The sequence below is a fragment of the Pleurodeles waltl genome, chromosome 2_1 (genome assembly GCF_031143425.1).
Source record: "Pleurodeles waltl isolate 20211129_DDA chromosome 2_1, aPleWal1.hap1.20221129, whole genome shotgun sequence".
NCBI lineage: Eukaryota > Metazoa > Chordata > Amphibia > Caudata > Salamandridae > Pleurodeles > Pleurodeles waltl.
The window spans coordinates 159262593-159284841 of NC_090438.1; the positions used below are offsets into that span (position 1 = coordinate 159262593).

At 40.0% G+C, this 22249-nt stretch overlaps 1 protein-coding gene across 2 annotated transcripts in view; it reads left to right on the top strand.

Moving 5' to 3' along the window:
- Positions 1 to 22249, top strand: part of TENM1 (teneurin transmembrane protein 1) — a 1758425-nt gene that overhangs the window by 1715605 nt on the left and 20571 nt on the right. For both annotated transcript variants that reach the window (XM_069211839.1, XM_069211847.1), the window contains 3 exons: positions 5734 to 6121; positions 8721 to 9941; positions 14943 to 15085. In XM_069211839.1, the coding sequence (XP_069067940.1) occupies positions 5734 to 6121; positions 8721 to 9941; positions 14943 to 15085 (1752 nt within the window). The remainder of the gene's footprint in view (positions 1 to 5733; positions 6122 to 8720; positions 9942 to 14942; positions 15086 to 22249) is intronic.

Below are 22249 nucleotides of genomic sequence, written 5' to 3' on the forward strand. Positions count from 1 at the left end.
AGGATTGGTCTGAGCGGCTCGGACTGCAGCTCAGACACAACTATGGAGTCTGTGCAGTTTCTCGAGCCCGGCTGTGTAGACAGCCAGGTTGGAGAAACCTAAGTGCACATGTGTGTTTGGCTGGTCTAAGATGGCCATCCAAACACACATGCACACTTAGGTGAAGTCTCTCCTGCACTGCTTGCTGAGCCAGCAGATGTAAAATAAAATGATAATAAGCTATAGTTTTATTTTTCATCTTATGGCTCTTAGCCGGGGGGTGACACCCCTCCACCATTGTGGAGGAGCCACCCCTGGTGTTAAAATGTCTTCGCCTCTCTTGATGCTGAACCCTCATGGTTAGTAAATATCTTTCCCCTTTTCTGTAGCCTGTCTGCCTTGAAAAAACAAAAAAAACACCCGAGCACTCTTTTATCCTTGGAAAATCAGACATTTCACACTATTGCTGCTTGGGCAGGAGGAGACTGGCTATTAACCCTAGGAGACAAATGGTCCGTCAGCCAGCTGCATTATGGCTGACTCCCTAATGCTTTACAGCCACGTCACTACATGTGATCACTTAGCTGCTTTTCAAAGTCCTTAACTGTAAACCTATTTCAAAAGACTTTGTGTGCATTGCCACTTATGTGTTGCAGCTCCTGCCTCCTGGTCTCCCATTTAAGTAAATGTTGGCCACTTAATGGTACCTATTCACAGTTTCTTTCACAGTGTGCAGGACTGCACAAGAGTCCTAAAGCCTGGAACACCAAAGTTCTCCCACCGGGCTAATCAAGGCTTTCAAGTTCACTCCTGCCTATTGGGCAAAAAATAAATATCGCTACTGCAGCCCAAGATTGCTAGTGACCTAAGCTGCTTCTAGAGTAAGTAGGCAACATTAGATGAGATCTAAAAAATATCAAACCCTTGCACCGGAAATAAAATCTACTACATCATTTATATAAACAATGTTTTACCGTTATTTACTTTCAAAGTATGTTAATTTAATGCAAAATATATAACTCACATGTAGTCTTTATAATAACTAGAAATATCAGAAAAACAATAACAAATACATTGAATCCATAAATAGACTTTTTTTATCTACAGAGTTACTAAAAAGCACCCCGTAATCCTAACCGTCTGAGGGAGGCGCTGTAGAGTCAAATCCCTACTGTCCTTTTAGATAAAAGATACCAAGTAATTTGAGAAATCATACTCTGTTCGACAAACTGGATACACTCAAGTGTTTAGTATTAGCTAGAGGGTTGAAACATCGAGGAGCCATAAATTGTCTCGCCTTACGTTCCAGGAAGTTATGCCTCACCAGACACTGATAAGAAAAGTCTAATATAACATGTCCTATTTAGATCCATATAACTATACAAAATTAGTGTCTTTGAAGCACAAAGGTGAAAAATAACCACCATATTGTTCATTTAGTTCTATGATATGTACCAGGTTTTCCATTCAGCACAATTTGAGTCTTCAAAGACTGTAACATAAAAAGAACATTAAATTACATAACAGTATTAACGGTATATAAAGCACAATATTGATTTAATTCAATAGAGCCCACCTAGCAGGACGGCAATAATTCTATAGATACAGTGATACTATCATACTGTGCTTATTGTACTTGTCATAAAATAAACTTACTCACCTAAAGAAAGTTCATCAAACATATCACGTACAACACATTCAACTATGTTAACAAAATACATCGTATCACAGATAATTAAGATAGATTGTCCCACATCATGTCATGAATCTCACTTGGAGGCATCATCATTGTAGAAAAGTGAGCTGTTAATCTTGGGGAGAAAGAGGGTGCATTCAGAATGTGGGCAAAGGATGAGCTCTTACAAAGGTAAAATAATCTGGTTCTAATTAAGTAACAAGGTTTCTGTGAGGAACCCCAAGCTTATCTGCTTTAGCTTTGCACAAACAGCAAGGCTCTAGGTAGGGAAAAGTGCATACAGTACAAAATGCAGCAACAAAATTCATAAAGATCAGCAAAACATGATAAAGGTAGATACAAATACAAGAGAATGCCTTCATATCTAAGTTCCTTGATGACTCTGAAGCATTAGCCTAAATCAGATGCCCATGCCACAAGTGTGAATACATCTGTCTGAGCGGAATTCCAAATTGTCAAATTTATTTTCTGAAAATTTACCACTGTCTCCCAGTGTAGTGTAGATGATACCAAGCACATGCCAATAGAGGGCATTCATGGTTAGTTTTGTTATGCTCATGATGAGTTTTCGTACAAAAGCTTAAGAATGCTCAAATAATAATAAAAAAATAATAAGAGTAGGAATTATTTGCAAGCAAAAATGTTATAATCCAGACTGCCTATGTGTTAGAAATTGGGGCTCTGCACCCTGTCCAAGTAGGGACCACAATCCTAGTCAGGGTAAGTCACAACACAACCTAAATTATCCTGTGCTCACCCCCTTGTAGCTTGACACAGAGCAGTCAGGCTTAACTTAGATGGCAATGTGTAAAGTATTTGTGAAATAACTCATACAGTAACACAGTGAAAACACCACAAAAAGTACTCTCCACCAGTTTAGAAAAAAAAGATAATTATTTGAATAAAACAAGAGCAAAACAATGACGGTCCAAAATACACTGGTCAAGATTAAATTTTTAGAAATTTAAGCAAGTCTTAAGTTATAGGAATTAATTGATGTATCTCTATTGCTCAAAGTAGCTGGGATGCCTCAAAAACAAAGATCATGTGGGCCACAGGGGAGGTGAGGTGCCGAAAACAAGTGATGTGCTGGTTCCTTACTGTGCAGTGGAGGTGATGTGTTGTTTCTTTCTTCCCAGGTGAGGTCAAAGTGGCAGTGAAACTGCACACTTAGGCCTTGCAATGGCAAACCTGAGACATGGTTAAGGGGCTGCTTATGTGGGTGGCACAATCAGTGCTGCAGGACTACTAGCAGCATTTAATTTTAGGCCCTGGGCACATATAGTGCACCTTACTAGGGACTTATAGGTAAATTAACTATGCCAATTGGGTTGAAGCCAATGTTACCATGTTTAGGGGAGAGAGCACAAGCACTTTAGCAATGGTCAGAAGTGACAAGTAAACTGTCGAGGGTTCTAAAACCAGTGAAAATGAGGTCAGAAAAATTAAGAGAGGCAGTCAAAAAGTAGGGGAAAGACCACCCTAAGGCTGTCAGGTCTAACACTATGTAAATAATTTGATGTCTATTGCAATAAATACAAAGAATCTTCATCAGGACAGGAAGCAGGCATCTTAGAGGTAGCACCCCATTTATTTCTAGAGTTATTTTTCCAGATGACTAGAATATGCATAGGATACATCAGCATACTCTCAAAAATGGCTCAAGGCTGACTGGTGGTGTCCAAAAGAATTGATGTTCTGTTCAGATAAAAACAAGCCTACTTTACACTCTTTGCTCACAGAGAATGTCTGGTTCAGAGTTGATAAATCATGATTATATAAGTTGAATGGGGCCCTTACTCTTTTAAGTATTTTGTACTATTAGTAAGCTGTGGGCTACCTTGAGATTGTAGTTACCCCAAACTATTGTTTTTAATTAGACAATGGTCTACAGCCAAACTCACACTCCTGGCACTATCATATTAACTCTATCAAGTTTGACTCATCTTTGAAAAACCTCACAGTGCCACTTACTCTTTGCAGCACCTTGTTGTAATGTTTGCAAATAATGTTTGACTGTAATACACAATATTTCTAAAGCAAGCGTTACAGTGAGGCTTGGGATTGTATTGCCTGTTTGAGAAACTCATGTGATTAATATCCTGTGTGACCCAAACTAGACATTTTTACGTTAGGTTTAATTTTGATATAATGTAGTTATTTAATGAATCCAAAAAACATTGGGCCATATTTATACTTTTTGACGCAAAACTGCGCTAACGCAGTTTTGCGTCCAAAAAATTAGCGCCGGCTACGCCATTCTGAAGCGCCATGCGGGCGCCGTATTTAATCAATGACGTTAGCCGGCATTAGCCGGCGTTAGCCGCCGGCGCTGCCTGGTGTGCGTGGAAAAAAACGACGTACACCAGGCAGCGCCGGCGTAGGGGGATATGGAGCTTGGGCGCCAAAAAATGGGGCAAGTCAGGCTGAGGCAAATTTTTTGCCTCAACCCGATTTGCGCCATTTTTTTCGACTCCCAACCTCCATAGAAATGACTCCTGTCTTAGCAAAGACAGGAGTCATGCCCCCTTGCCCAATGGCCATGCCCAGGGGACCTCTGTCCCCTGGGCATGGTCATTGGGCATAGTGGCATGTAGGGGGGCACAAATCAGGCCCCCCATGCCACAACAAAAAAAAAAAAAAACTTACCTTAATGTCCCTGGGATGGGTCCCTCCAGCCTTGGGTGTCCTCCTGGGGTGGTCAAGGGTGACAGGGGGTGTCCCTGGGGGCATGGGAGGGCACCTCTGGGCTCCTTCAGAGCCCACAGGTCCCTTAACGCCTGCCTTTTCCAGGCGCTAAAAAACGGCGCAAAAGCGGCCGTACGTCATTTTTTGTGACCCGCCCACTCCCGGGCGTGAATTTTGCCCGGGAGTGTAAATACGGCGCACATGCCTCGGAGTCAATTTTTTAGACAGGAACGCCTACCTTGCATCTCATTAACGCAAAGTAGGTGTCCACGCAAAAAAATGACGCAAACTCCATGGACTTTGGCGCTAGACGCGTCTAACGTCAAAGTATAAATATGGAGTTAATTTTGCATCGGAATTGCGTAAAAAAAAACGACTCAATTCCGGCGCAAACAGAGTATAAATATGCCCCATTGTTCCCTTAAAATGCTTAACAGTTCCAGAGTCCCCGTGTTAGTGTACACTTTCACAGGGTTGTCTTCTGAAGAGTCATAAAGCAGCTGTTTCACATTGGTTGTGAGGGTGGACAGGAACTGGAGGATTCTCATCCGACCTAGTAAGCAAAAATAGGCTACCTAGCCCCCACTCAAGCAACCCTCTACCTCCCAGGGCCAGACCACGGAACCAAAATAGGCTGAGGTATAAATGCTCAAACCAACCCCACTCCCTTTGTCTTATTCAATTTCTTTCTTTTTCTATCCATCCATTCTCTGTCTCCCTTTCTTTCCTCTCACTCTCTTCTTCATCCTTGATGACTTTCTCTCTTCCACCCTACTCCCTCCCTCTCTTTCTCTTGAAGCCTCCCCTGGCCTACTGCAATTAACCTCAGAAAGTTAGGGAAAGAGACAGAGGCTCCAGAAGCGGCCCTGGGTTTTCAATTTGGCCTCCAAGGGCACCAACCCACCAGGGAAATGCCATGTGGAAAATACAGCCTGTTCAGCCCTGCATTCCCCAATCTCAGTAGGAGGGTTTATGTTCCAGTGTGAAGACGCAGACTGCCCAGCCTGGATTTGACATGAGGTTACAACCTTCTGAATGGGTTATAGCCCCCACTTTGTTTGGGGACTTAATCAAACAGGTGCTTGTCCTCCAACAAGAGAGAATGTGACATTCATAAGATAATGAAGTAAAGGCTCATTTGGTTGTGCAGGCCCTAGAGAAGCATCCTCACGTATGCTTTCTGTATTATGGAAGAGATTATCTGTCGTCTCAAGTACTGAGAAGACCATACCCACACTTCAAGTAGTGCTAAGTGGAGTTTGCAGGGGACCCACTAATTAGCCCTAAGCAGCTATTGCTGTGGTCTTGTGCTATCAAATATTGACCGCAGAAAGTGTATTTTGTAACTAATTTGCATTCTTTCTTTTCAGACTGTCAACCTCCTTCTGCACAGCCAACGGCGTTACGTCTTTGAGTATGACCATTCTGACTTCCTGAGTTCTGTAACTATGCCAAACATGATGCGTCACAGCTTGCAAACCATGCTGTCTGTGGGCTATTATCGAAACATATACAACCCACCAGACAGCAGCGCTTCGTTCATCCAGGATTTCAGCGGAGATGGGCGACTTCTCCAGACAATCTACCTTGGGACAGGACGCCGAGTCCTGTATAAATACACCAAATTGTCCCGTTTGTCAGAAATCCTCTATGACACAACCCAAGTCACATTCACCTATGAAGAGTCGTCTGGTGTTATTAAAACAATACATTTAATGTATGACGGATTTACTTGCACAATCAGATACAGACAAACAGGTTTGTATTGAACTAAAATTCATTAAACATGCAAATATCAGCTCATCATCAGCAAGAAGTAATATGTTTAAAATATTAGGTTTCCTCCATAAATTACAGTTTTGAACATGATTCTGCACAACCATTTGTAAAATGCTAATCTTAATATAACATCTGGCAATTAATGTGAAGACCGGCTGGGCCAATCAGGAGCCTGAGAATGCTGTTGTTTACTGCATCAAAATATTTAATAAAAGTCTTGAGCAGAAATATAGAGCATGAGGGAAATTTGCCTAATTTTTCTGCTTGTGAGTTGTATAACAGATAACTGGATGCTACCAGACATTTACTGAAAACGTTTAAATGGCCATACCCTGCATTATGCACTCATACTCTAGGCCCTGCAAAAATAAGAGAAATGAATATAGCCTTATACCACCCGCTGCTGAGAGCAATTCCGGTTGTTAAAGGCCCTGAACCTAAGTAATAGGCCAAGGAGCAGGTGATGGCCTATAACAAGGGAGAGGGCCTTTAACAAATGGTAATGCAGAAGGGCTATAAGACTATTAGAGCATTCCACTTACTAAGGGCAGAATGTTCTAAATTTGAAAGGGAGAAACATGAAGACAGACATTGGAATGTTGAAGCTCCGGCCTTATACCAGCCATTATAAGCCTAAAACTATTCCATTGTCTTCAGTGGAGTTGTCAACATTCCCATGTTCTAATATAGCCTTAGAACCCGCCATAGCGGGCTCTGCCGGCCATTAAAGGCCCGCTCCGATGTTAAAGGCCCGAGCCGAAGGTGGTGACCTTTAACAAGGGAGAGGGCCTTTAATGGCTGGTAGAGCCCGCTACGGCGGGTTCTAAGGCTATTAGAACATTCTGCCACTCGGGGGCAGAATGTTCTACTAAATAAAACAAATTCCTCATGAAGCCCGAGGGGATTAAAATCCCCTCGGGCTCCCTGAGGCTTTGTTCACAGCTCTTGCTGTGAACAAAGAGAACATTGGAATGTTGGCTCCGGGCTTTTACCGGCCAGTAAAAGCCTGGAGCACTCCATTGTCTGCAATGGAGATCCAAACATTCCAATGTTCTAATAGTTGTTAATGCCCACAGCAGAAGAAACTAATGCTTAGACCCTAATTTCAGAATTTTGTGGATGCAGGCATCCACCTAAAAGTGGCAGACATCCTATACTCTCTATTTAGAGCAGTGGTTCTTAACCTTTTTGACTTTTGAGGGCACCCACTTAATCATTACTGGAATCCTGGGACCCTCTAATGAATCATTATGGGAATCTGGTGACTCCCACACAGTCATTACTGGAAGCAGGGACTTTGGCCTAAGCATTTATGATGATTTTAACAGCAACACAAAACATACATAAATAAACATTCATTGAACAAATACATGTATACTTTATTCATTTGTTAATATTATTGTTTTTTAAGCAGTCACACACTCCCTAAGTAGGCTTCATGGTACCCCAGCGGTCCCTGGACCACAGGTTAAAAACCACTGATTTAGAGTGTATTGATGTCTATGTACTCTAAATAGGGCAGGCAGCACACCCTCTGCTTTTGGCAGAGTTATCATATCTAACACATTCTAATTAACTGCTTACTTATTTAACTTATTGTTTATTATTAATTCTTCTAGACATTGTGGTACTGCATGGAGTAAAGTTGGATTATCTCATCATCAAACGAGATTACTCAGACAGCTATTGATCGTGCTTGAGTGTTACCTTGTAAAAGCAGAGCAAGCTGAACAATGGAAACATGCCAAATCAATGCCATCTATATTTCAAAGAATACTTTATGAGTGAAAAACACCTTTTGCAATTCTCAAAAACAATTTTGCACTCGTAAAAGAAGGTTTCACCATCTGTAAATATTTTCAGTGGGAGGGTAGTGGGCATTCCAAGGATAAAAAGTGCTGGAAGTTTGAACACAAGCACAAACATACACGCTTCTGGGTAATCACAAACAGCTCTGCGAGCACTCATACCCCAGGGAATGGTGTATATTCTCTCCTGGGAAATATTGGAAATAATTCCTTGCCGGAATGGATAGAAAGGAAAGATATACAAAAATATTAGCAGAGAAGAGGGGAATGCGTTTCTCCACGAGAAAAATAGTTTTTCTCTGTAGAAAGAAAAAGCCAGCATGTGTTTTTGCACTTGCAACAAGACCAAGTTTTCTCAAGTAAAAGCATTTACTTTCATTGAACCTTTCCAGTATTACACCTGGAAAGCTGTGACTACCGATATGAATTGAAAAATTGCTCTGAACATATGCTTTGCTATATACTTTATATTTTTTGTGTGCATATTGTCAAACAGTTGAATAACATATATGGCACACAGTAATTAAACCTTGAAACATATATATATATTAAAGTAATGAATTTATATATTATTTTTCCTTACTGTTATACATGGCTTACTTTTAAAAATAGTAATTTCCCCTATTTGGTATGGTGGCAAGCTATCTATGGTTAAGTCTAGCGACATAATATTGAGATTTCGCTTTTCATAAGAAATTGCCTTAAATGTTTTTCATTTATTCATAATGAACAGATTTATGAATTTGTAAGATGTTATTTGCTTTTAACAGGTCCTCTTGTTGGTCGCCAGATCTTCAGATTTAGTGAAGAAGGCCTTGTAAATGCAAGGTTTGACTACAGTTATAACAACTTCCGGGTCACCAGTATGCAGGCAATGATAAATGAAACCCCACTTCCCATTGACCTTTATCGCTACGTTGATGTGTCTGGAAGAACAGAACAGTTTGGAAAATTTAGTGTGATCAACTTTGACTTAAATCAAGTAATAACAACGACAATGATGAAGCACACTAAGATCTTCAATTCCAATGGACAGGTTATTGAAGTTCAGTATGAAATCTTGAAAGCCATTGCCTACTGGATGACTATTCAATATGATGCCATGGGGCGCATGATAATATGTGACATACGCGTGGGTGTTGATGCCAATATAACACGTTACTTCTATGAATATGATGCTGATGGCCAGCTGCAAGCAGTTTCTGTGAATGATAAACCTCAGTGGCGTTATAGCTACGACCTGAATGGAAACATCAACCTGCTCAGCCATGGAAATAGCGCTCGATTGACTCCTCTGAGATATGATCTTGCAGATCGCATCACTAGACTGGGAGAAATTCAGTATAAGATGGATGAGGATGGATTTCTAAGGCAGCGAGGCAATGATAATTTTGAGTATAATTCAAATGGGCTTCTCAACAGAGCCTACAACAAAATTTTGGGTTGGAGTGTACAGTACCGTTATGATGGCCTTGGGCGGCGAGTTTCGAGCAAGTCAAATCAAGGACTACACCTGCAATTCTTTTATGCTGATCTTGCTAACCCAATTCGTGTTACTCATTTGTACAATCACTCAAGCTCAGAAATAACATCATTGTATTATGATCTTCAAGGACACCTTATTGCCATGGAACTGAGCAATTTAGAAGAATATTATGTTGCTTGCGACAATACAGGAACACCCCTGGCTGTGTTTAGTAGTCGGGGCCAAGTGATTAAAGAAATTCTCTACACTCCTTATGGAGATATCTATCAGGACACAAACCCAGATTTTCAGGTCATCATAGGCTTTTTCGGGGGACTGTATGATTCCTTAACTAAACTGGTCCACCTAGGTCAAAGGGATTATGATGTTGTTGCTGGGCGATGGGCGACACCAAATCATCACATTTGGGACAAGCTGAATTCCAGTCCCAAACCTTTTAACATCTACTCATTTGAAAACAACTACCCAGTTGGCAGAATCCAAGATGTGTCTCAGTACACTACAGGTAAAATGATGCTGTTTAAACATTAACTACTTCTGAAAATGTCACCTTCGTTGTTTTGTCCAACAGGTAGTGCACTTCTGTGGTATCCCTATATCATGTATTTCGCCTTATGTATTTATGATATGTGCTGTTTATCTGAAAATGTAACTTCCTCGTAGCCTAAATGTTGTAAAACAGGGCTTATGAGGAGGACTTTGATCTATCCTACATGAAGAGATGTCTCAAAACATAAAACTAAATTACTGTTATTGTATATTCATTTGAATGTAAAGGTGTCCTGAGGGTGAGGCTTTTCCTTTCGACTGTTCGTCTCTGGAATTAGAGGGATTGTAGATCACCTAATCGCAGAGCTGTTTCAGTGCCCCATTCGGGTAGTGCAGTGCTTTTGTTGTGGCTGAAGTGCAAATAAATATGGATTAACAATGACCTGCTTTTCATAATGTACTTGCATCTCTAGGATGCTATAATTGTTGCCCAGTAATTAGAAGGTTTTACTATAATTTAACTCTATGGTAGTCTATGTTTCTAATTTAAAAGAGAAAAGGTTTGACACTGGCCTTACGGATTCCTATCTTTGAGCAGCAGGTTGCAAACAGGCCTCATCATCTAGTACTTAACACAATGAGCTATTGTGCCAAGTGTACCCTCAAGAGAGCTAGAGGGTATTAAAATACAGGTATGTGAAGGCTAAGAAGAAATAAATATATGAACATACATTAAATGTGGCTGAAAACAAACATGCACTAACCAACCAAATTGATCTATCCTAAAATCCTAAATAGTTACCAAACTAAACTCCTTCTGGTAGTCTTACCCAGGCAGTTTCTCTTGCAGCCTCCAAGTGGATGATCCACTTCGTGGAGCCAGCTACATTCTGACGTAGTCGGTGTGGAAAAATCATTTAATAAGCAAGGTGCCCTCCTCGTCATGTGGCATCAAACAGAAATGCAAGTTATCTAGCTAATTAGTAGAAGAGTACTTGGGTGTAAAATCTGCATTCATACTTAGTTTCAGATTCAGCTAAAAAAGGAACCAGGATCTACCCCCTCAATGAGTAATGCTTACGATGTTCTGACAAGGCAAGTATGGGAGAAGATTCATGACTGAACAAGTTTAATGGGACACCTGAAAGATGGTGTGGCTTCTTGAGGAAATGTACCTGAATGGTGCTGACAACCCCCCACGTGTAATTGTTAAAAGGTACATAGTCCTATCAGATGAAACGCTTCTTGGCGATAGTTTCTTTCTCTTGGCTTTCAAGAGCCAGAAATACTGAACCAAAAATATCGTACCTGTAGAGTGCGAGCTTTCCTATGTAGGGCCTTGCACGTATTACACAGGTTCAATTCAATCAATACAGGAAGAGCCAATCCAACAAGAACCTCCCCATTAATCAGCTCCAAGGCTTCGAAGAAGAGGACTGAACCCCTCCAAATACCTGCACTGGAAGCCAGGCGATGAAGAATCATGATAATAAAACCATGCAAATGAAATGGATACATCCTCTGAAGCGGCAATACAAATAATTATTAGCATTTAACAAGCCCTGAGTACTTCCTCCCCTACATCCTACAATATTATGTTTTTCTAGTCCAAAGAAGAAGGGACAATGTCCTGTAGAGAGCAAACCAGCATTAACAACCCACTTCCTGATGTTTCAAAGTGATTTTTCCATTAATCTTCTCTTCTTGTATGTATCTCTTCCTAACTCATTCAGATGCTCGTGTGGGAGGTGCCAAGGGTGACCATGTGTGAAGCTTAGCACTATGTAAGAACTGTGTGTTCACAATCCAAATATCTGCACAACTAATATTGAGGGCCATTGAAACTGAGTGCTCTGCAACGTCCTCTAAAAAGTACTGTGCGAATCCCTCATTAGCAAGACCTCCAAATTCTTCACAAATGAAACATAAACCTGAGTGAATGAAAGCAGCAATAGATTTTGTTCTGAAACTCTTATGTTTAGAGCATCAGATAGTAGGGAGGGGGGGTACCAAGAAGGTACTCCCCTTTTATCTTATTGCACACAATGGAATCTTTTCCAGCCCATCCATTCTCACATTCTCACTCACTCGCTTTTCCTATCTCTCCTTCTGTCCCTCTCTCTTTCTCTCAATCACTCTCCTTTTTTTCTCCTGCTCTTGCTTTCTGCCTCTTACCCCTTCACCTCTCATTTCAAATACACTATATTAGCATTCCAAAGATACTATACTAAAATAATGCTGAACAATAGCTTTCCGGAAGTTAATGCCTGAATATATGGGTTAGACTATAAAGAATAATCTTTCCTTCTGTCCTTATATATACCTATCCCCTCATTTTTTCTGTCTCTCCCTCTCTCTGTATAGCGTATCATTTGCATGTGTAAAATAAATTGCCTATAGAGCCATGTGATTACGTTGGTCAATTAGTAAACTCTCTAAGTACTTATACATTGAAAAACAATTATGAAAATATTTGTGTTTGAATCCAGAAAGTAATCTACACATTGAATACTTAAGCCAGCAGAGTTTGATTACACCAAATTGCAGCCAGATTACTTAAAGGGAGAATTGAAAGAACCGTACTAATTTGATACAGGTCCCTGCAACAGGTTTTCGTCGACTGATGTCTTAAATAGTTGAAGAGCTGCGGCAGCAGTATTTTAATAACGTAGATAGTAGTAAATGGTTGTTTGTTACTGGAACCTTAAAGGAATTTATTGTGTTTGGCTGGAAATGTGTCAGCATTTGTTGACATCTCATTGAGCACATCAGAATGCATACAATACCATAACATAGCACAAAGCAAAAGCATAACAGGTTCACAAAGCAGCAAAGCAGTCAAAAGAAAGCACAACACAACAACTAAGTTACAGAAGAACAGTAACACGATTCTGTAAGGCAGCACAAAAACAGAACAGTATAAAAACAGAACAATAGATCACTACCACAATAATATGGAACCAAACAAGTATGTACAATTATTCTTGTCACACATTACCACCTCCACAAATGTGGTTTCTTAATATGCACCAGCCACTGACTTACTTTCAACCAAGCATAAGTAATAGCATAAATCATGATGTTGTTTAATCCGGCCCCATGTCAGGCAATTATTAACATATTTTATAATCTTGCCCAGCCACGAAATTGGCGACGGCAATCTAGAGACAACACGAGACACAACATACACTAAACCCTCAACTGCAGAAAAAGAAAATTTTAATTAATCCTTTTAAATACAGCTATGATGCTTCGCCCTTATCACAGTTTTACGTTCAATCATGTGTGGGCTGTGACTTGCAGCTGTTTTTGGCTATGCTTCCTTTTTATCATTTAGGGAAGATTGATGGTTTGAGTATGTGGGCAAACAGTGTAATTGTATTTTGCTTTGTCACAATTACATTTGATATTCTTTTGAGAGTGCACTGTACTTCACATATGGTTATTGGTTTAGTCTGATTAATTGCACAGATTATTAGGACTGTGTACTGATGGGTAATCATGGTGAGATGTGTGAACCTTCTGTTCTTTAGACTGGGTGGATTGGTGAGTGTGGTGATGCTACTTTGTTATTTTTTTAGTTGTTCATGTGTAATTCTTGTCGACTTTGCTGTTTACATGTTTGTCGCATGTCCACAGGTCCGATTGTATCCTTATGTAGTTCAGCAACTTTTTATCTCCATGCGTTTTCATCTTCTGTATAATGGATTTTCTCAATCAGTCACTTAAAGACAGGAAAACACTTTGGTCAGAACAATTGTGAATTCAAATGTAATGATAATATAAATTGTCTATTTATGGAAATTCAGATGATAGTTTCGGTGTCTTTGTACAATTGCGTGAATTGATGTTGCCTATTTCTGTTGCGAATTGCATCTTCCAGAAGGGATCATTCTTCACAGATTCCACTTAATGGTTCAGTTCTTCCAAAGTGCAAGCAATGGAGGGAACATTAGCCTTATATCTTTTACATTAAAGCAATTGAAAAAAAATCCACTAAATCCATAAAAGAAACACTACCTCCACACACTGAACTTATTGGGACTTCAAATCACTTTATCTAAACTGTAGCTCCATTTTTCCCATGAATTAAACACAACGATTTGACCTCATAACCTTTGAAGATGAACCCATCTTTGTGCAAGAGGGAGCATAGAATTTGGACTAAGATCCTGGCCTTCATTGGAGTTTGTTGGACTTTGGATAAGGTATGATTAGGGGGCTGAATCTCCAGTTCTGGCCTTCAACAATCCACCAAATAGATCAAAAAACAGTTTTGTCCCTGGAATGGGGAATTGCCACAGAGCGTCTGGAATATCACAGAGATTTTCAGCTGTTTCTTCTGTGAATTGGGGAAAATGCGGGAAGGAGGGTTTAGACAGGGGTCAGGATAGGCCAAGTCAGGATTAGGCTATGCCAGTAGAATCATTGGCTGCAACTCCTATGGTGCTGCAGTAGAAGGACAAGGGTGCAAGGATGTGCTTCTATCTGGAGTACTGACCAATGTCCCATAGGTACATATTTACACCTTGTGGTACTGATCCTGTTGTCTCCTGAACTGAAATGATCAGGTTTGGGGGCACTAGGGTACTGGTCAAGGCCTGGACTAATGCTCTAGGTGGGTACCATAACAGCTAATAAGACCCTATGTAGCATTAAATTGCTTAGTCAGACCTCACTAGACTGGCCATGTAGAGATGACCACCACATCGGTCAGGCATTAAAAATACCACGACTATTGCATCTTTTTAGGCAAAACTAAAAACACATATTTACTGTGAATTCCACATGTTGATTGTGTGTGTGATTATATTCGCTCTTGCTTGAAAGTGACTATTTACAAATATCCACCTAAATGATTTAGAGCCAACTATCAGTGCAATTATTATTAAAATGTCTTTAATATGCTCAATAAGGTTTTTGTGCTCGTCCAGTTAGAAAGAAGCTGAAAAGATGTTTGGTAAAGCACACTCTTTACTTCTTTATGTTATAAACTGCCTTGTTCTTTTCTTTCCAGATATTGGAAGCTGGCTAGATCTCTTTGGCGTTCAATTGCACAACGTCCTACCGGGATTTCCTAAACCAGATGTAGAAACATTTGAATTAACATATGAACTTTCAAAGCTTCAGACAAAAACCCAAGAATGGGATCCTGGAAAGGTTAGTACTTGCGAGTTGCAGTGGGTCTGGCGTTGCTAGTGGAATTTACCCACGGTAAAAATTAAGAAATATGTTGTTTCTATAGGTCACTCTTGGGGAGGCTGGAGGAAGTTGGTACCCCGAAGAGCAACCTGGTTCATTACAGCTTCCCCAAATGACACAGAAAAGCTAGGTCTTTTGTTTAAATGTGAAAGGCTACTCTTGAAGATAACAGTGGTTCCAAATTACCTACATTCGCTGTAAGATTTCATTATTCAATTATATGAAAACGATGCACGATTCAGTTCCTCAAAATTATAAAATGTTCTATTCTTCATCTTACATTCACATAGGTCTAGACAAATGAGGTCACATTCGAACTACCAGACTGTTCATGATATTCTCAGTTTATCAACATAAATGTCTTTGAATCATCAATCATGTGGCTTTGAAACTATTTTCACAAAAACATCAGATTCATCGAGTTCCAAAAGCTGTTGTTTCAACACTCAAGAAATGAGACAATATCGAAAAAGTGTAACTCTTTAGAAGAGAAAATAAGAACCCTTGACTAGTTAAACGAAATAATGAACGACTGTCCAACTTAATAGTTCAGAAAGGTTAGAGGATTAGTTGTTTCTCGTTGATTTTGCTTCTATAACCTGCATGTTATCCACTAATATCCGTTCCAGGTGCATTAATCCAATGAACATGTTGAATAAAGTTGTAACTTCAAACGTAATAGCTGTTTACAATTGTCAGAAGCAGACTCTCACTCTGTCTCTCTGCCCTTACCTGGATTTGCACTTATAACCTTCAGGATGCACACAGCTCTCTACTACCCGTGACCTAAGCCATCTTTTTTATCTTTGGATTTCACTATGTGAAGGTCAAGCAATAGCTGTCATGTAGTAATATGTCATTGATATTTGTTTTGATTTTTGTTCATGTAGTCCTGTGTTTCTAATGATAAACAAAGAACACTAAATACAAACAAGGACTAGATGGGCCACTCATGTGATACAACTTCAGTGTTCGAGTTTTATATAGGTTTCTGCAGCTGGTCCCTTAACCTACCAGCCTATTTAAAAGATTAAACCATGGCAACGTCAGGTTACAAAGTCATGTGTGCAGCAGGAACATTACTCCACCAAGCAGAATTATTGTGGTATTTATCACGATGAACCTATCCTATTATCCTATTTATTCCAGTGGTGAACTCATGAAATTATGTTATTTGTCTAAACCTCCTTGCTCCCATTACTCCCATTAAGTATGAAACAAAATCTCTAAAAACAAGTCTAATTTGCTCCAGGACTTATATGTTCTCAGTCTACAAACAATATGGGGGCCGAGTCCCAACTCAACTTCAGAGAGTGGGAAAAAGTCTCTCCAAAGCCAGGCGTGATCTGTAAAGCCTGAGTCAATGCTAAGCTGTCGGGTCCCTTGAACGTTTGTTCATCCCTCTTTTCAGTTTCATTCTTTACCCTTCCTCCCCCACACTATTGTTACTCCTTATTCTATTGCTCCCCTTGCAACTGTGTTGTGTGAATCGTTTATAGTTGAAAACCCGAATTTGAACCTGCAAATTGAAGGAATCTTCCAAGGTCACCTGATTCACCAAACCAGTCATTTCAGGTTAAAATCATTGTGTGAATAATTCGGGATCTCTAACAATATTTATGCCTCTTTAACCTTACTAAACTTGAAGCCTCTTATACAAAGGTTAGGCTACACAAGTGTGCAGAGATAACAAGACCTTTCCTTATAGATAGTAAGGCAAAGACACCAGGGTCCAAACTTAAGGATGGCCTTGCGCTATCTAACGCCTCATTAGCGTCATTTGTCTGACGCTAATGTGGCGTTAGAGTGCCAAAGCACCACACCATAGCTACAAAGTGGCACAATGCATGTGTTGCACCACTTTGCGACCCTTTGCACTACATTATGCATGTGCCATGCATAATGTATGCAAAAAAGGTGCTCCGGCGCAAGGAGGACTGCAAAAATGGCGCAATGAAATCTACAAGATTTCATTGCGCCGTTTTTAGCATCATGTTTTAATGCTTGCTTAAAGCAGGCAATAAAAGGACTCACCCATTGGAATCAATGGGCCTCCTTGCACTTTGCTCCACTAGCGTCAGATGTTTTTACACTAGTGGAGCAAAGCGCCACCATAGCGTCAAACATTTTGATGCTATTTTTCCTAATATTGCCATGGTGTGCTGTATCTTAAATAAGACGCACACATGGTGGCGTGAGAGGGTGCAAGAAAAGTGCTGCTTCATGATGTGAAGCACCACTTTTCTAAAATCTGGTCCCAGAAATTGACCTGGACAATGTACAATTTAAATGTCATGTAATGAAATCAAGAACTGGAAGGAAGTGGGGACAAGAAGGATTTGGAACGAATGTGAACTAAGTAAAATCTCCCCTTAGCGAAATAAATTCTTCACAAGTAAATTTACCGCAAGACATCAAATGTAATGGTTAGAATAGAAGTGTATAACGAGTCTTTAACCACTACAGTACCCTATGTATGTATAGCTAGGGGTCTGGTCTCACTCCAGTGTGAAAAGTTCAACTGATACTCGTAGCTCTTGATTAAAAATACCACTTAATAAGATGACTTCCAGGAAGAATGTAACATTTTATTTTACTTCAACATATCAGCCATATAGTAATATGGCCACTATTTATTCAACTGAGATCTTTCATCAGTATTATTGGGTCAAGTACCTCTATGTATGGCAAACCCCTAGAGTAATTTAAGTTTTAGTGAAAATTGCTATTGTGAATATCTTCATACTATATACACTTATAGTCTTTCTTTATTTTGATATGTTATGAAACATATATGAAATTAAAAAAAAAGTGTATTCCAGTTTCAGGTAATTCTGGAAGTAAAGGAAAGCAGGCCTGCACTATTACCTGTATGCCACAATTATTGGTTTGTGAAAAGCGACTTTAATATACAAAGGGGCATATTTATAATGCCCTAGCGCCACCTTGCGCCTCATTAGCGTCATTATTTGTGACGTTAATGTGGCCCTGCAAGGCCAAAATTCCCATGCCGTATTTACAGAGTGGCGCAATGCATGCATTGCCTCACTCTGTTACCCTTTGCGCTACATCATGCCTGCGCTAGGCATAATGTATGCAAAGGGGGCGTTCCCCTGTTAGGGGAGCCAGAAAAATGCCGAAAGGAACTCTCTGAGATTTCCTTGCACCATTTTTTACGCCACTTTTAATGCCTGCTAAAAAGCAGGAGTTAAAAGGGGGCTTCTATTCTTTAGAATGGGGCCCCATGTACTCTGAAGGAGTAGCACCAATATTTTGGGACTACTCCTGCAGAGTACATCAATAGCGTCATGAGAAATGATGCCTTTGCCTCCTACCCTCTGCCACGGGGTGCCGAATTTTAAATACGGAGCACACATGGTGGCGGTAGGGGGCTGCTAAGGGGTGCATGGAAAGTGGCGCTGCACTCAATGCAGCACCGCTTTCCATAAATCTGCCCCAAAGTCTTCAAATATATCTCTCTGTTGCAGGGTAACGTTAAGCAGGCTCTGTGCCTGCAACCCTAGGTGGCAGTGATTAATTCTTATTTGTTTTTCAGCATGTAGGTAATTTTCTCTAAGTCGCTGGACACAGAAGATGGGTTTGCAGAGAAATTTTGCATCACTTGGACTAGATCCATTTACCTTAAGCCAGTAGCCAGTATGAAAGCCTGGAGCTATTAGAGAGAAGCATCCGTGTACCATGAAACTGTTGTGGGGTGTTTGCTCACATTGATATCACTGATGTACCTTTCCACTACATTAGCTACCTGTTTCAGTGGATGATTTAATCTGTTGTTTTCCCTGGGATGCGAGGAGTGCTGGTTAGGTTCCTGTAGAGGACATGGTTGTTAACGTCATGCTTCAGAGAGAGAGCCACTTCACTCTTGGGAGAAACACACGACGTTGGATGTCTCTTTTGGTGAACAAATGTCACTCTCCTAAAACATGAACTACATCAAACTGTAGGAAAAGTATTAGTACAGCTTGGAAACACATGTGAGAAAAGATATAATAACCCTCACCTATTGCATAACAGGGATTGCTATAAAAACCCCATCTCACTTCTCTAGATGATTAACTCTACAAAAAAGGGCAACTTCTCTGGCTATGACCTGCTATAAGAAACTGATCTGGAACAAGGACAGCCGGATCCTGGTTCGGCCTACAATGATATCGGAACCTAAGTCTGTTGTGAATGGTCTACTTTGAGTACTGAAAAACTAACTCCTAAAAGCTGTGCTTTGAGAAAGCAAGAGCTTGTCTGTGGAAAATTCACAGTTTACCCACAGCCCTGGGAATACTGAGAGAACTGGTACTAGCTGCGTGGAGAAAACTGGCTGTCTATTGAGTGCTTAGTTGTGCTCTGGGATTTACATCCTAATGTGTGGAGTGTTTTGAACTGGATAAGATCCTGGAGCAGAGGACACCTGTTGTTGGAAGGATCTCAAGGGAAAGCGTTACAGACCATATTCAAATTATGAACCACAACAACAAATTTCCATCAAGAGAACTGAATCACTGGAGATGCATTGTGAAGTTTTCCTGAATAAGTTGCTTTATGTACTACTGTCTGTATATGTTAACATTTTGAAGAAGAAGCATCCATCTTCATTTCAGAAGCTGGCTAGTCATTGAAGGCATAAAACGTATATCTTGCCACAGCCACCAGATATGCCTTTGTCTACCATTGTCTGTTGCAAGCCAACAAATATGTCTATAAAAGTTTCCTGCAAATTCAAGAGTTCTGTCTGTAGCTTTTTTCCACTGGAACACCAGGAATACTAATGTGGAAGCAACAGCGGAGAGTGTCAGTGTTGTTTGACTCTTTGTCTCACCAAGTGGTTTTGGGACCAGATTTCTTCATTTCACTGGTGTCTCACAGCACATCTGACCTTTCTTATTTTAGGTACTATCACACAGTTTCTCTTACAGAGCTATTTTTCAGCATAGTTTTTTCTAAGTGTGATGGTAGAATCCTTCAAAGCGGACGTCTAGCTTATATTCCACTGAGTGTACTTGCTTATCATCCACAGCGGGGTACTGCCAGCCGTTAACATTCATGGGAGTTCTGCACAGATATCCACCGCTTGTCCCTTCATTAAATTGGATCTGAATGATTGACAGTGCACACTCACATTTCCAATAAGTGGATGACACTTTTCTGGGAGCAGATTTCTCCTGGTAGATGTGCATAAAACATTTAGGCCCTCATTAAAAGTGGCAGAATTTCACCCAGAGTGATAACAGCAGGTAAATGTCACCACACCACAATCCCAATTGTCTCCTGGCCCACACTTATAGGTCCACAAACTCTGGAATGGATAATTCTGCACTGAGACACCAAACCATTTTACAATGCAGGGGCTGTAGCAGAGTTTAGACTTGCCTGACCCCTGCAGCATTACAAGGTGAGCGGGCTATGCTCCACCAGACAGTCTGAAGCCTGCCCAAAGCTTCCACAGCTCTTCACACCACTTCCCTATCACCCATAGATCATCATGCTGATATTACCTGGTCCAAGCAATTATCCCTCATTTTGGGTAGAAAAGTCATAATCATCGGAATTTCGTGCAGGGATACCTACCAAAATCAGAGTTCATCTATCCTGTATCCTTAAGCGCAAAAAGGCATACGTAAAATAAGGCCCTCTGTAAAATGGAATCATAGATTCCAAAATATCTAATAAATATATTCTTTGCAAATTAGCTTAACGCTAGATGCCTAAAGTGTTTTAGGACCATTCTGAATTTTGAAATACATTAATCACAGTAGTGCTAGAACTTTGAAGGTTCAAACTAAATTCAAAATGTCTTTGTTAGCGCGTCCTCCTTTAGAGCCCTATCTCATTGCTAACAAATTGCAAACTTCCTGCCTCTCTAATAAAAAAAATTCATTTGTAAGTCCACTGCACTAGATGAGAGTTTATCATAGTGAATGAGTCTGCAAAGGTAATTTAAATAATTTATTGACCTTTTGTGCCTTTCCTTTTCCAGCTTTTAGAACAAATATACTTTCTCTCAGCTTATTTTTTGTCCTGGTGTTATATTGATCTAATTTTTTTCTCAGATTGTAAGCGTATTGTGAAAGTCAGTCGCTGTTCCTGTCAGTTTCATAGATTTTTTAAAGCTTATAATTTGTTAAATCATCAATTATTGTTATCTAAAATTGGTCTAACCTTGGGTCTGACTACAATATATTCATACTAACCAGTGTAACAATACAAAATAGATGATTCCAAATCATGGCATTGCATATTCATGCCTTGCTTCTTTTTCCTTTTATTATAGAGCTTAATAAGCCCAGAGGAAGTTTGAATGCGCTGTAGATCAAAGCTGCATTTCAATTTTTCCAGTAACATAACGCAGGGAAGTTTTTAAGGGGCCTTAAGAAACAGCAATAACATTGACCACGCAGACACAACCATAGCAGGGCACACATATTAATTTTCAGGCTCAATCCGTGCAAGCGAGTAGTCAAACATTGTGCAAACATGTCTCAGGACTCCTCACTATCACTGCTTCTTTTTGAACAGGCATGTTCACTCACTGTTGCCATAGTACAACATCCTCGACCTCACACAGCTAGCAATCAAATGCGAAACGGCCAGTTAGGGTTGCAACCTACCTCCTTGTCACCAGCACACAATGTTTCAGTCCTGGGCATTTCTATTACACATAATTTTTTATTAAGATTGTTGATAGCAACTCAAGACAATGGATCCAGCACATAAAAGTCATTTTGTAGTAATAGTCCTGTAGAGCTACTTCACTTACTACAAAATGTAATGTACAACCTTAAGGCCGGATATCGTATCAGCCTCTCCTATCATTTCTGAATAGAGGTCTTTGCACACAGACGTATAGGATTTAGTAGAACATGTGGGAGGGACAAGGGGCAATATTGGTAAGATGTATAAAATAGAGATAGATAGATGTAAAATCGATGACTATAGATAGATAGATATAATAGATAGATATTATACAAAATAAAAATAGATGATTATATATATATATTTACATATATATATATGTATATATATATATATTTATTTTTATTTTAATTTTTATTTAACGGCTGTAGATTAACAATGCATGGTGAGGGCGTGAGTTAAGGTACCTTAGGG